This window comes from Alligator sinensis, unplaced genomic scaffold (assembly GCF_000455745.1).
Source record: "Alligator sinensis unplaced genomic scaffold, ASM45574v1 scaffold1286_1, whole genome shotgun sequence".
Lineage (NCBI taxonomy): Eukaryota > Metazoa > Chordata > Crocodylia > Alligatoridae > Alligator > Alligator sinensis.
The window spans coordinates 985,026-1,000,971 of NW_005842606.1; the positions used below are offsets into that span (position 1 = coordinate 985,026).

At 39.3% G+C, this 15,946-nt stretch overlaps 1 protein-coding gene across 3 annotated transcripts in view; it reads left to right on the forward strand.

The window, feature by feature from the left end:
• ARL13B (ADP ribosylation factor like GTPase 13B) overlaps nt 1-15,357 on the forward strand; it is a 72,728-nt gene extending 57,371 nt beyond the window's left edge. For 2 of the 3 annotated variants that reach the window (XM_006033072.3, XM_025214808.1), the window contains exons 7-11: nt 1,910-2,024; nt 3,259-3,493; nt 4,278-4,391; nt 5,647-5,715; nt 13,040-15,357. In XM_006033072.3, the coding sequence (XP_006033134.1) occupies nt 1,910-2,024; nt 3,259-3,493; nt 4,278-4,391; nt 5,647-5,715; nt 13,040-13,116 (610 nt within the window). In that variant the 3' untranslated portion in view covers nt 13,117-15,357. Of the gene's footprint in view, nt 1-1,909; nt 2,025-3,258; nt 3,494-4,277; nt 4,392-5,646; nt 5,716-6,335; nt 6,380-13,039 lie in introns of all 3 variants that reach the window. The other variant, XM_006033073.3, reaches the window with a different exon arrangement.
• Nucleotides 15,358-15,946: the final 589 nt, after the last annotated feature.

Sequence of the window (15,946 nt, forward strand, 5' to 3'; positions counted from 1 at the left end):
CTCTTTAGTAATGGTGAGTCACTGCATTTCATATGTTTCACCTTTGTCTTCACTCTCACAGCTGAGCTGTGCTTTTTCTTTCCCATTTCAAATCATTCCTGTTTCTTCATCAGTGTTAAATGTCTGGCAAACATCACCAAACAGTTCACCAAGAATCCCTATGTTGCCTCTTCTCTCAGCCTCTTGCATATGATTAATATGGCCCACCCTCTTGAAGGTGGAACCAGACCAGGTTGCTGTGCACTTCATTTACATATACATTTTTGGAGTATCCCAGGACTTATGACAAAAACACCTGGTTCCAGTCATGAGTGGGGGCTAATTAGCACATGTATTCTTTCTGGGAGGTATCTGGAGAACACGCACATACCAAGCAGTGCTAAGCTGTCAGATCACCATGGCTTGAAATGAACTATATGGTAAATCATGAACTTTACTGTTGACTAATGGCATGCATAGTAAAATATGTGCTGAAGTGCTGCTTAAAATTGTTTTACTTGTGCTACCAATAGCAGCAGTTTCAAAAAAGGTAAAATGCATCAATTCTGTATGAGCCAAGTCTACGGTTACTATATGCAAATGACTACTGCAATGTTTATTTTATGGACTCTTTTCAAATTTGCTCCTCAATTCCATGTGCTCAGGGAGAGCAGGGTCTACTCTTAAGGGGCTGGGGGCAGGAGGGAGTAGGGAGGGGGCAGAGCGTAGGGGAGCCACTTAACCCCTACCCGCCCACCATTTATTTTTCCTGCTATAGCAGTGGGAGAGGACATATTCAAAGCAAACCTCCAATAATTCAATGCTATACCTAGGGATTTATAATAAATTTATACATTTTCCATATATAGAATCTAATTACTGGGGAAATCTACTTATAATCAGGGTCATCTTATATTTGAGTAAACATGGTAATTAAAATGGAGCACACCCTTGGGTAGCCACACTTAATTTGATTTAATTTTGTCTCATAGTGATCTGTCTTAAATCAGCAAGCAATTGACCTCTATCAAATCAGCATAAGCAAGGTTTAAATTGAGCACATAGGCCCCATCACACAAAATTGATGTAGAAAACCTTTAGTTAAACTGGTCATGTTAGTTAAACGGGTGGCTGTGGAATGGACTTTTGACAATGTTAGCTTGCACTGTCTTGGAGAAGTAAGGAAATCCAAGGAAATGAAGTGATAATAAATCAAGCATTCCGTATGGTACAGGCCTCTTGGTGAGCCAAAAAACTACGACTGAACTGCTTGGTTGAGTAAGGATGGGCCACTAATCTGGGACTTGTGACCTAGGATTTATCCCCACTTTAGCAAAAGCTGCTACATCTGCCTTTGGCAAAGTCACTTCATTTGCTTGCAGCTCCATTTTCCCATCTGTAAAGCAAGGTTTATGTAGTTTTTCCATTGTTAAAGTCCTATTGCTGGTAATGAAACAGATGATCTCCAAACTGAGGCACTGGCCAATACGTCTCCCTAAACTCTCTTCCAAGGGAGGGTGAAACAGATGGGCCTTTCAGAGAGCACGCCCTAGAGATTCACAACCCAATTTACTTTGGACCTGTAGTGGAACATTCTTTAGTCCTAAAGGGGAATGTTCTACTATCAGCTGACTCCTCTCCATTGATGGGAATCTGGTATTAGAATGTCCTTTGATCATAATTGCAATGGGGAAACAATGGGAAAAGGCCATTTAGACTTTTATTGATGAAGACTTGCAGTTCAAAATCTCTTTACCTTTTATTTACATTAGCTCGAGTCCTTGTGATTTTTGCAGTGGTGTTCAGCCCCCCCAACCCCAAATCTGATGTAAACTGGGGGCTACCTGAGATGACTTGAAGTGTTTTCTAGTTTTTCATATTTGTAGTATATTTTCATTGAAATGTTTCATTTTTCTTATTCTAAAAATAGAGATCAGAGGGAGAGAGAAGAAGCTGAACGTGAAGGAAGAATTATAACTGATGAGGCAGAACATGAGCCAGTTTTGGGCACCCCTTTGCTGCCTGTATCTGCTATATTCACAGAGGTATGAGAGTGTTGAGGAATAGCAATCACAATAGACTTGCAGTCAGTAAACATCTGAATGGTGATATTTGTTTATAGCCTATACATTTGCATATATCCATTTTGCTATTTTATGTCCTGACAATCTAGTGTTGTGTGTGGTGAAGCTGTACCAACATTAATGTTTTAATGTTAAGGATGTTCATCAGTATCTATTTAAAGAGAAATCTTGTTATGATAAAAGAAAGTTTATTTTAAACATTTCCTGTAGGATTATATAAATAAACAGTTGCCTTATTCAAGAGAAAGTAGAATTATTTATGAACTGGTTAAATTATGATCAATTATGTTACTTTTTCTTCTTCTTTGTGTAACAGTATATTCTTGTAGCATAATACAGTATTTTTCAGTTGTCATAGGGCAGTTGAAATGGTTCGTTAGTTGTGGAACTTGAAAAGTCTATGCATATATGTATTATTTTTTTTAGACATTTTTTTTCATTTCCAGTAGTCTTCAGCTTCATGTTTACTGTACCATATTTTTCCTTCAGGTGACTTAAGACAGGCATACATAAGAAAATTTGAAATTCGTGAGCCTCCCTAAATAAATAATTCAAGTCTTACTCCTTTTCTCCAATACAAGTGTCCACACTAGAGTCAATTACATGCACAATACTAGATTTTGCAAGATCATGCAATATTACACAGCTGAGTATATCAAGGAGCATAGAATTATGACTTGCAGATCTGTCAATTGTGTGCAATGGAAGAGAGAGTCTAGTGAACTGTATTACACGATAAGAATTCTGCTAAAGCAAAATCCTGACCCTGTGGATACATTATAAATGTGGGTTTTCGCCAAACTAAAAATGAAGTGATTTAAGAGGAAGGATTAGAAATTTGTAATCTCCTCTTGCTCAGTGGTACCAATTCTGTATGCACTTTCTTGACATGACATGATTTTCTTGCATGGCATTGTTAAAAAGGAATGCAGAACACTTAGACTGTAAGGCTGCGTACAGCCAGACCTCCCTAAATCATCAACTCCAAATCTAAAAATCACTTCTTCAGCATTCTGTGTTTCTTCTAAATCTTAAACTTGTGAATCCTAGGGCATGATTCCCTGAAAACTCTTTAAATAACCTACATGACCTTTCAGAAATGGTCTTAAAGAATCTTTCTTCACTTGCATTTTAGAATGTTCTTCCCATAATTTTGAGCAACCCTTTTGTATTTAGCTGTTGTTTTGATCCTTAGAATGAAAAGCAGACTGCACAAGAGAAGAAGAGGCAAAGGAAGGACAGTGAAAAGGATGCTATTACCTTGAAATCTAAACCTGAGCAGGAGCAAATGGACACACACCGCCCAACCAGCAGCAGTAGCCAAAAAATAAATGATTGTAAACTGATAGAAACATACAAATCTGCACTAGCACAGCAGCTGGAGCATGAAGAAGAGAGTGACCAGCAAACCTCTGAAAGCCTTGACTCAGGTGACAGCTCCCTTTTGAATCCCACTTTGTTGTTTACTCATACTTTAACACAGCTTTTCCCTGTATCCATTCTACTTCTTTGTGCCACATACTGATTAACATAACTGAAGTATGCTATTGAACAGCTGTGTTAATGTACTGAGAACTGCCATACTTCAACCAAGAATTAGTTTGCCAATTTTTCAGTGCTCTTGTACACATGGCCCAAGTTCCAATGATACCTATAAATTTTGAACTCTCTTAATCTAAGGGCAGAAGCTGAAACTGAAGTGTAAGCACACGATTATAATAAAATGATTATATAACAATGTAAAATTAAAGTTATGTAGGTTCTGTGTTGTGTTAGGACCATTATTCTGTACATCTAAATATAAATTAGAGACACCATGGACCAGATTGTGTTCTACTTATTAGAGACTGAAAAGGCTTTAGGCACCTAAGTGCAATTCTGCTCTGCAATGTTCCATCCCTGAAAATCCATTAATGCTTCTACTTTTATAATACACTATCATCTTACCCTTAATAATGAATCTCAAAAAAACAGTGACTAGGACCTACCTACCAACTACCTTATTTATTAATAGTTTTTCAAGGACTCTAGCACAGTGGTATAGAATTACAAGTAGGTGTCCAAGTTGGCTTACATACCTAATAGATGGAATAGAATCTGGCTGTCAGTGCATCCCATTCCAGCAGCTATAATAATCTAAAGACATGTCTGTATTTGTGGAGTTCATTAATGTTCATATATAGTACATGGTCTGGTCTGTTCTGTTTCTCTTAGATAACAGTAAAAAGAAAAAGAAACTAAAGTTGAAAAGGAATCACAGGGTGGAACCAGTTAATATTGAGGATACTGCTCCCAAGAATCCAACCCCACCTCCACCTCTACCACCAGGTAAGTAAAACAGTCTTTAATGACTGCTGTTTTGGTTTGTGTAACTGACTCTTACACCACTTGCTTTCTAAAAATGCAAAGAGGACTAGCTTTTGCACAGGACTAAACCACTATAGTTTATTCTCCCTTGAGGACTGCTCATGTGGATCCTCACTTGTATGATGCTTACACACCCTCTCAGCAATATCTGTGCCAGGTGGTTTCCCATAAATATACTAGAGAGAGATAATTTGAAGAGTGCAGTTGTTCAGTTTCTGTTTAGGATTTGTCTACATGAGAAAATTGACTGGCTTAGCATAGAAGGTTAATTATATCTCTGTAGGTGGGATATTATAATTCGCTCATGGACACACTATTCTAGAGTAAAAGTAAATATATTCTGGGGTAAGTGCATGTATTGATTTAATGTTTAAAAGGATTTAATATGAAGTGCAGCCGGCCTTCCTTTTGTGATTTGTTGTTGTTGTCTCATTGTGAGCTTCTTTGGTAGGAACAGCTGGAGAGAAACTGCTTCTTTCTAGTAGCCAAAAGATCAAGTGATCTCCTTCCAAGAAAGCTTAAATGTGATGAGTAAAAAAAAAAAAAAAACAAAAAAAAAACAAAAAAAAGTCTTAATAGAAAAACTGTCTGAAAAAAAACCAAAACCCAACCAAACCAAAAAAAAACCCAAAACAACCTGCATCATTTGTACTTCTCACAGACCTTGAAAATTTAAGCACCTTGTAACTTGAACGTTACTTCTGGCAGAAAAAATGCTAATATTTACAACAGTTGATAAACAGGGACAGAAAGATTTCAGGTTATTTAGAAATCTTATCACACAGATACTTGTCATGATTTTCAAGATGATCTGCTTGCCCTCATCTACATCAAATAGTGTTTTTGAGGCCCTCTAATTGGCTTCATCTGTCTAATCTTGGTATTTGCTGATAGAATCTTTGGAAATCTGTACGGGACATGATAGTATTATGTTGTACATATGAGGCTGGGAAAACAAGGAAGATGTTTTCTCAGTTTCTCATCAAAAGAGCATGACAGTTCAATAAATACTGCTCTCCAGAATAGTAAGGTGCTTTTATTCACTGTTTACCACTAAATTTTAAATGCCTTGTTTTAAATGGATTCACCAACACACATATGAATATATGAAGTATTTTTCCTTCTTTAGATGCTTTCATATATCTGGCTTCAAAGCAGTGCCAGGAAATTTTGAAAGTAATGATGTTTTTGAATATGTTTATTTTTTTTTGTTTAGTTGGCTGGGGAACCCCCAAAGTTAATAGACTTCGAAAACTAGAACCTCTTGGTGAAACCCGTCGTACTGGTAATTTTTTTTAAAAAAGCATTATTTGTTCATTCTCTCCTGCATTCATTCCATTCTATACCTTTTTCTTTCTTTCGTAGCTGCAACCATAAAACTAACACTTTGCATGTTAAAAGCACCTTTTTGATTTTTCAAATTCTTCTTCTGTTTTATCTTAAGGGGAACGAATGTATTCTTGCTTTCTTTACTTCCCTTTTCTCAAGACAAACAGGAGTTATCTTGCCTTTATATTAGTATTTGGAAGGTGCTTGCACACGCCTGTTATAGTGTGCCATATAATACGTCAGTAACAGGGCCAGTACTTTACAGTGATAAAATCTAAGTATTTTATTGCAGTTCAGAGTAACATTTTAAAAACTTAAACCCTGAAAGATTTGTTTTTTGATACATGCTGGTATTCCAGTTTGGTCCCAACACTGGGAGAGGTGTTCATGGAGCATGTTGTTTTTTTTCTCCTTGTTGGTAGTTTTCAAATTCTAAAAATTAAAATTGGATACAAGTCAGATGAGAGTTAAACAAATATGTTATTTCTGTAAAATATAAGATATAGTAAGAGATATAATCTATAATTTATATTATAGTGAATCTTAATTGTGAAACCATCTTACTCTTCTTTTAAGGAGTATAGAGAGAAGAAGGCAAGAAAGAAAAAGCAGAAAAAGAGGTAGGGAGGCAAGGGGAAGGGAAGGGGCTGTATTCTTTACTTCCATTCATTTATTTGATCAGTGAGAGAGCCTGTTTTGTAGCTACAGAACAGATGGAACTGAGATAAAAGATCTAAGTTATTTTCCCAGTTCTGCCACAATTGTTTACAACCTTGGACAAATCATCTAAAGTCTCCGTTTCCCAGTTTCCCCATCTTTATAATGAGTATAGTACTTAATGTATTTTGAGATGTGGGATGAAAGTAGTACTAATGTTCTTCTTTAAGTACATATTCTAATATAGGCATTTATGGCATGGAGCTAAGAAGATTTTTTTGAATGGTGGTATCTTTCTGGACTGCGTGTGCCTCGTTGGGTTCCCATGTGACGTCACGTAGAGCAGGGAGGCAAAGATGCACCTGTGGTTCCCTCTTCTCAGCAGCTGTTTCATTCATAGTGCCCTCTCTGGATTTAAATGCCATCTAACCTACAACAGAATCACCCCTTTGGCGATCACCCTAATAGGCTCTAAGATGTTCCATAGAGAAAATAAGTACCATGCATTGCTCTGGAGGAAAATAAATCACATCTCCTAATGAATCCAGTATTGAACTTTTATTACATGGCCAGGATTAAGCCATTCAGACTGATCTCCAGTGTATTTCTAACTACACCTGGGCATTCTGAAAGGAAAGCGCGAGCTCTAAAAGCATCATGGATGACATTGAAATGTGTTATCAGCTGGATACCATTATCTCTCACCCAGGCTTATTCTACCAGAGCACAAGCAACATCCTGCTTCCTTCTTTGGGAATATTCCATTGTATCAGGTTTGCAAGGCTATATAATGGAGCTAATTTACTGCTGTTTTTTTTAGATTAAGAGGTGCAGTCACATGCCAAGTTTAGAAGAGCTGTGCTTTAGTTGCTGTTTGATTGATACAATGAAACTTTTTTTTTTACCACTTCTATTGGGAGAGTGTACTGGTTGCCAGTCCTATGTAGTGGAATTAGCACTTGCACACAAGAAAGAAAGAAAAAATTGAATAGGAAGGCTACTTTTACCCTTCAGAAACAGGGCAGTTCTTTGAGTTGTTCTGATCGGGATAGGTTCTTCAACAGGGCCCCTGTCACTATTCAGCTAACAAGACTTCAGATTGAGAAATCTTTAGCAGACCACCTACTAAACTTGTGCACAGTGTCTACTTTCTGAAGTGTTTTGTTTCCCTGTCACAGTCAAAATGTTCATTAGAGAAAAAATTGAAAGGACATTTTAGCTCTGTTGACAAACTGAAACTGAAAGTGACCAACCTCTTTACAAAAGTGAATTCTGTAGCATTAGTACGTTTATGTTAATAAAATACCATAATAGTAGATGTTCTTTCAGTAGTCCCATTCACTTTTCTTGGAATCTTTATGTAGAACACAACAATTCCTTGAATTATTTTTCTGTCTTTTTTAATGTTTGGAATTTTTACAAGTGTAGTTGAAATACAGTACTGTGCTGGTATATAATGATAGAAATATCAGAGTAATATGCAGTAAAAGAAACTCTCAGGTCTCTGGTTGTAATGCCGCTTTAGTGTTATCAGAGACGTATTATTTTTCCTTAATGCTAGTTTTAAAATTCATATTCAGTAAACGTGAGTGTTAACAATCAGGATGTTTTTATCTTGCCATTTTTGCATGATTCTGAATGGAGAGTTTTTTTGTGCTAGATGTTTAGGCTGAACTGATAGGCAATCTGCCAATGATATAGAACTTGAATTATGCAATTATTGAAATTTAAAGATTGCACTGTTGCCAGCAATGCAGGTAGCTGTAGCATAAGACTTAAAAATGAGTGTCGCCTTGGGTCCTCCACGATCCACTGGCTGGAAAATTGGCTCCGGGGTCGGACCCAGAGGGTAGTAATTGATGGAAGTCACTCGTCGTGGTGTCCTGTGACCAGTGGGGTCCCCCAAGGCTCTGTCCTTGGACCCATACTGTTCAACATCTTCATTAATGATGTGGACACTGGAGTCAGAAGCGGACTGGCCAAGTTCACCGATGACGCCAAACTTTGGGGCAAAGCATCCACACCAGAAGACAGGCGGGTGATCCAGGCTGACCTGGATAGGCTCAGCAAGTGGGCAGACGAGAATCTGATGGTGTTCAACGCCGATAAATGCAAGGTTCTCCACCTTGGGAAAAAAAACCCGCAGCATCCTTATAGGCTCGGCAGTGCTATGTTGGCTAGCACTATGGAAGAAAGAGACTTGGGGGTCATCATTGACCACAAGATGAACATGAGCCTGCAATGTGATGCAGCGGCTAGTAAAGCAATCAAAACGCTGGCTTGCATCCATAGATGCTTCTCAAGCAAATCCCGGGACGTCATTCTCCCCTTGTACTCGGCCTTAGTGAGGCCGCAGCTGGAGTACTGTGTCCAGTTTTGGGCTCCACAATTCAAAGAGGATGTGGAGAAGCTTGAGAGAGTCCAGAGAAGAGCCCAGCGCATGATCAGAGGTCAGGGAAGCAGACCCTACGATGACAGGCTGAGAGCCCTGGGGCTCTTTAGCCTGGGAAAGCGCAGGCTCAGGGGTGATCTGATGGCCCCCTACAAGTTTATCAGGGGTGACCACCAGTATCTGGGGGAACGTTTGTTCACCAGAGCGCCCCAAGGGATGACGAGGTCGAATGGTCACAAACTACTTCAAGATCGTTTCAGGCTGGACATAAGGAAGAATTTCTTTACTGTCCGAGCCCCCAAGGTCTGGAACAGCCTGCCACCAGAGGTGGTTCAAGCGCCTTCATTGAACACCTTCAAGATGAAACTGGATGCTTATCTTGCTGGGATCCTATGACCCCAGCTGACTTCCTGCCCTTGGGCAGGGGGCTGGACTCGATGATCTTCCGAGGTCCCTTCCAGCCCTAATGTCTATGAAATCTATATCTACTGAAGAATATGCTTGCAAGGATGGTATAAATTTCTTCAGGTACAGGGGCTCAAGTTTCCTTTGCAGCTGCATGCTTTTGAAATTCTTTTTATAATTACCTGGATTATAACTGCAGTATCTTAAGGTATGGACACACGTAACACATAGGCCTGATTAAATGTGGTGTTAACCTGAAATGGACAGGTGTAAAAGTGCATTAAACTTGTTTTCAAGCCACCTGGAATACTTCATAAGTGTATTTGGAAAATCAGGTACTCTACTGAACTGGTTCAGTGTTGTGTGTGGACACCAAGTGTTCCTTGATATAGGTTTGGCAAACCACACTGCATCCTTCCTTACCCCCCAGCTGCTGCAACTGGCCCGTTTGGTACATAGCCAGAGCTCCACTCACTGTTCCTTTTCTTTTTTTTTCCATTTGCACTTCTCATTGATGAGCTTCCTTGTGCTGCTTGTTCAGTAAAAGCTCTTTTTAACAACCAGCTGTGTCTTCACTGCCTACTTGATTACAGCCCCTCATCATGCCCCCCTTATCTCCAGAAACCTGAATCTATGAGTCCAGACACTCCTCCCCCTGCCACCCCAAAGCAGGCAAGCACATTGCAGACTTCAGTCAAATGCAGGCTATTGAAGTTTATTTCACTCATGTTTAGGAGAGAGAGGCAGGTAGAAAAGTGCAAACACCCCCAGCCACAGGTCATCCGGTCCCTGAGGTCCCCAAATTATGGATGCAAGCGCCTCATTCCCCCAACCCACCCAGTTCGGGGCATGCTGGGTTGTGATCCCTCCCTTCCTCTGTTGTTGGAGCCACAGCACTTCAACACCTAAAACAGTGGTCACCACCAGTGGATCTTGATCCACCGGTAGATCTCGGAGCCTCTTGGAGTCAGTCCGAAGCTGGGGTGGAGGGATGAGTGCTCGCGTGCATGCACATGCACGCCCTTGACCAGCTAGTCAGTCTGTGAGGAGGGAAGGGGTGGGGGCTAGGTCGAGGTCCCCATGCTGAGGGAGAGTGCGGGAGAGGCAGAAGCAGGGGTAAGTTGAGTGAGGCCTCGGCTGGGTGGCACTTACCTACTGGGGAGGCATGCCCCCAAATAATTTTTTATCCCTCTGCCTTGATCTGCACCCCTTTTCCCTCCCCACAGATTTACCTGCTAGGTGGTGGTGGGTAGCAGCAGTGGCACATGGTAGATTTTGGGTTGCTTTTAAATGCCAAAGGTGATCTCCTACTTAAAAAGTTTGGAGGCTATTGGCCTAAAAGGTAACAGCTCTACCTGGAACACCTTGAGCACTGTGCATGTGGACACTTGCACAGTGCTCAAGGTCATCACAGGTCACTAAATCATTGGATGGAGGGGTAGCAGTGGATATCAGGTCACCAAATCATTGGATGGAGGGGTAGCAGTGGATATAGTCTTCCTGGACTTCCGGAAGGCTTTCGACACTGTCTCTCACCCCGTTCTCATTAGGAAACTGGGGGACTGTGGCGTAGACACCCACACAGTCCAATGGGTCGCTAACTGGCTAGAGAGCCGCACCCAGAGCGTGGTAGTGGATGGGTCCTTCTCGGCCTGGAAGGACGTGGGCAGTGGGGTCCCGCAGGGCTCGGTCCTCGGGCCCGCCCTGTTCAACATCTTCATCAGTGATTTGGATGAGGGGGTGCAAAGCACCCTGTTCAAATTTGCTGATGATACCAAGATGTGGGGGGATGTGGGCACAATAGAAGGGAGCAACAGGCTACAGTCGGACCTTGACAGGTTACAAGGATGGACGGAGGAGAACAGGATGGGGTTCAACACAGACAAGTGCAAGGTGATGCACCTGGGGAGGAACAACCGGCACCATACCTACAGGCTGGGGAACGCCCCTCTTGTCAGCACGGAGGTGGAAAAGGATCTTGGAGTCATTATTGACTCCAAGATGAACATGGCTCGGCAGTGTGGGGAGGCAGCTAGGAAGGCCAACTGTACCTTGTCGTGCATCCACAGATGCATTTCAAGCAGGACCAAGGAGGTGATCCTCCCCCTCTATGCGGCACGGGTCAGGCCGCAGCTGGAGTACTGCGTCCAGTTCTGGGAGCCGCACTTTAAGAGGGATGTGGACAGCATCGAGAGGGTCCAGAGGAGGGCCACTCGCATGATCAAGGGACAGCAGGGCAGGTCCTATGAGGAAAGGTTACGGGACCTGAACCTGTTCAGCCTCCAGAAGAGAAGGCTGAGGGGGGAATCTTGTGGCCTGCTATAAACTAGTCAGGGGGGATCAACAGGCACTGCGGGAGTCCCTGTTCCCCCGAGCGCCGCCAGGAGTGACCAGGAATAACGGTCACAAGCTGGCGGAGGGAAGGTTTAAGTTGGACATCAGGAGGCGCTACTTCACGGTCAGGCAGGGGGTCGGACTAGATGATCTGCCCAGGTCCCTTCCGACCCTAGAAACTATGAAACTATGAAACTTCTGACCTGCAACAGTTGTGACCTGGTTACCCATAAGTGATACTTGGGAACAGTTCAGTTCTGTGTGTCTGTATCCTCTGAAGTTTTCATTTACCTTATTATAATTAACAGTTGTTCTGTCAGCATTACGGGCTTGCTTCTCTTTCTCACGCTGCTATAAAACTGGAGTAGCTCCATTGAAACCGATAGATTTACATAGTGTAAAACTTACTCCAGTATTTGTTTGGGGTTTCCCACCCTCCCCAAAAGCACTACATAGCCACAAAGCATAAAATTAAGGTCTTATTCCGAAAAACATTTATTACTTAACTTAAAAAAAAGTCTAATCGATAATAATTCACTTGCTATCGTCAGTTGTAGATTGTGATCACTACTTTAAAAGAAATCATTACATCTAGAGATGAAAAAAAAATGAAATGCAATATATTTACTGTGTGTCCCTTGGATAGCTGTGATAAAATCTTGTGGCAGGCTATAATGTATTTAAGACTTTTAAATTTAAGTGGCATAAACAAGAAAACTGCATTTTAGGCAAAGGATTCAAAAAGCTGCTTGTACATTTTTCTTTTTCTGTCTGTGTCCTGTTACCAACCGCATTTGACATTTTTGTTTTGTTTGTGAAGCGTTTTGCATGTGTCAGTCTGCATGCAACCTTGTATTAATAACAAGCGTTTGTCTAAGGATACCTTTCTCTTTTCTGGCATGCTTGCTACATTGGTTTTGGAAATGCAATTTTTATACCTCATACTCTGTTGTCAAGAGCAGGCATATTTTATTCCTGGATAAAAATAATTAAAGGGCTAGCATGGTTTATTGTGAGAATTGAAATACAGGTGGTCTTAGACTTTTGGAAACTTCTTGGACTTAAGTTTATTGTTGTGGGCCTTTATTCTCATCTAGTTTTGTTTGCTTGTGTAACTCTCTGCTGTTTCTTAGTGAGCCATTTGTACATATAGAAGCAATGCAATCTTGACCACAGTATCGGTTCTAAGTTTGGCTACTTCTCTGATCAGATTACAAACACATTCTGAGCGTCCCGTTATCTATTTCTAAGCCTACATATTGCTAGATGCAGTATTTAATAATGAGAGTAGTCTAGCTTTGGGTCAACAGAACTGCTCCTTACTTAGGATTACATCCTGCTTACAGGTTTTCACCCTAAAACTAGTCTGCCTGGCTTTTGTAAGGAGAATAGGAATTTAGTCAATGGAATCCAGCTTTTAGGAGAAGGTACATTAACAGATGCAATAAATTCTATACTAACATGTTTTTCTTCTCTAATTTTTCTTAAATAGATTTCTATGGGAAGCCTCTACCCCCACTGACTGTACGGCAGAGACCCAACAGTGATACCCACGATGTCATTTCTTAATCAGATCACATGCAGCATTTTAAAAGCATAATTCTAAAATTATAATATAAGCAATTCTCCTGCTTGAAGAAAAATTGGATGTTGTTTAACAAGTTGCAGTGAGATGAGACCATAAAAATCCAGGGAGATTTCAGCTGCGAGTTAATTCTACCAGACTTAATTGACCAGAACCTCTACTTGACATATCAGTTACTGTTCACATTCTCACCAGCTTTTCTTCAGGGGTTAACATGGAGACAGATGACAGATATTTTGAGATGCATAAAGCATTTGGGATCAGTTTGGTACTCTTGAGCCTATTTGCCAGAATAGGCAACCTTGAAGAAAAATACCTTGTAGGCTAAATGCAGTTGAAATACATGTGTACATCAAGACCATTCTTCAGATGCTGTGTAGTAATCAGTATTTTTACAGCTGATAATTTTAAAGCATTTTGTAAGATGCATGCATGTTAGGGTGGATATGGGGAAGGCTATACAATAAATATTAACTATATTTTTATATTTTTTTTATATTTCATTTTGGAATTTGAGTCAACATGAATGCCTGTTACTTACCATCAAACTGGTGTCTAGAAAGTTTTGGAAATGTGATAGCTGTATATGCAGGATATGCTTTACTCTTACATTTACCTTGAGATAGCAATACATTTTGCTTGGGTTTTATATCGGAAGTGCTAAATACTCATATATTGTCCTTCTGGCAGTCTACGAGGTTTTTAAAATTAATGGGTTTTATCCAGAATTATGTTAGGAATGAATTTGTTTAAATGTTCTACTTTCGATTTGTTTGCTGTAGTTTTGCTATATGAGTTTGGTACACAGAGTAAATCTGATTTAAAAACTCTTACCTGAATATTGTATTCTCTGCTATAAAACATTAGAAGATTGTACATTGTAGAACTTCTTTGCACTATTTTGCACTGAGAATCCTGGTGGAATCTTTTAGCACATGTGTATATTCAATAAGCTTTATTTAGAAAACACTAAAATACTATTTGGGGAAAAGTTGGAGCAGAGATTTTTGAGCCATCATAATGGGTCTAGTACATTTTTCCAAATAATGTATCCCTTGCATAATAAAGTAGTTATGTGTAAACCCTGAAAGATAGAGTTGGTTTTACTATGGTTCACATAGTTGGTGTAAGCTTGTGGTCTGATGAAGGGGGAGCATGTGGAGGGGGATCATTGGTATTCATTTGAGTAATTTTACCACTTAGCTGCTGTTGACTGAAGAACCTTGCATACAATGCTATAGTAAGTTTGAATGTGCTTGTGCAATGGGAGTACAGGTCATAAAATAAAGGATTTTGGTGGCTTCTCTGTTGCACTGCCAGTTTTCCATTATGTATATTAGCAAAAAAAATAGTAGTTAGTACAAATGAAGTGAAAATATTTATCAGCTATTTAAAATTTTGGAAGTATTGTATTTTGTTTTAGCCAAAGGATTGTATGTTAAAGTTAATGGGAATAATCCTCTCTTAACACCTCAAGCAGGGCTTTTTTTTATGTTTTTGAAATATTGTACTTTAATGAAACAATTGCTAACATTAAAAAATAACACTGGAAAGGGACAATATTCAAATTCACCAAGTTACTGTAAGTATGAAAGAGTTTGAATGTGACTGGCAGTAATACATGTATGCTTCTCTGGTGTTCTAATTCAATGACAGAGTTCTGTTTGGGTAAATATTACTTTGGCTTCATTTTGCTCACTTGCAATAAACAGGTCTTAATATTTAGAAATTGCTTAAAAGTTTACATAAAGACGATTGTATTATATTTAGCTATGTGATAATACATATGTAGTTTGCTGAGAGGGGCATCTATTGCGTGTTTTCTGTTTTTCTGTCTTTTTAGCTTTCTCTTATCTTTTAGAAATTCTTCTTCTTTGTACCCTTATCAAAGAGTAATTGAATTCCTGACAGTCCTTTTAAAATAAAACCAAAACCAAAAGTTTTAAGGAAATTTAACCAAAAAGAAAGTTGGTATGGTAACTAAATTGGAGCAACTTAAACTGAAAATGCTAATTTTTTCATAATTTTTTTCAGCTGTTAATTATAAATTTATATTGATATGAGACCAAAGTGCTGGAGACCAAAGTGCTGGAAATATTTTTCATAAAGTTTTGTATATGAAAATGTACTGTAAATTATCTATTACATTGTTCTCTTTCTTACTTTATATTGCACAGGCTTTCTATTTGCTGGGAATCATATTTATGTATAGAATAAAACCAATGTACAGAATCAGCGTGCTTTCATTATATTATCCAATATATTTTTCTTCAGATGTAAATACACTAAAATCTCACAAATTCTTGGCCATGATTGAGCCTGACTTTTGTACAGCTGAATTTCATGAATCGGAGAGAAAAAAAAAAAAGCAAAAAAAAAAAAGTAATTTATTTTGATAATTGGAGTTTTAGCTTTACTATTTCATGTAGTACTGGTACGTGAATCCCAGACTATTATGTGAAAATACACTTTTTTTCAATGATATGGTAAAAGGCTTTCCTTTTGCATGTAATCTTAGAGAAGTGAGGCAATGCTGCCAGGTTTCACTGGGTTATAATCTGTGCAAATTGGAGGCTGTACTATATTTGAGTATCTTTACTTGGCGTTTCGTATTTGAACCGTATGCATTTATTCAACTGTTAAGACTACTTGTACTTAAATGCATGAATGATGCACACTTGAAAATGTCCTGTTGGAGAAAGGAGACAGACAAGACCTACTTACTGTCTATATAACATTTTAACTTCTGTTATGGAAAAATAAATTATTTTATGGAAAAAGAAACTATTTTAAAGGTAAGTGAAATAAAGCCAT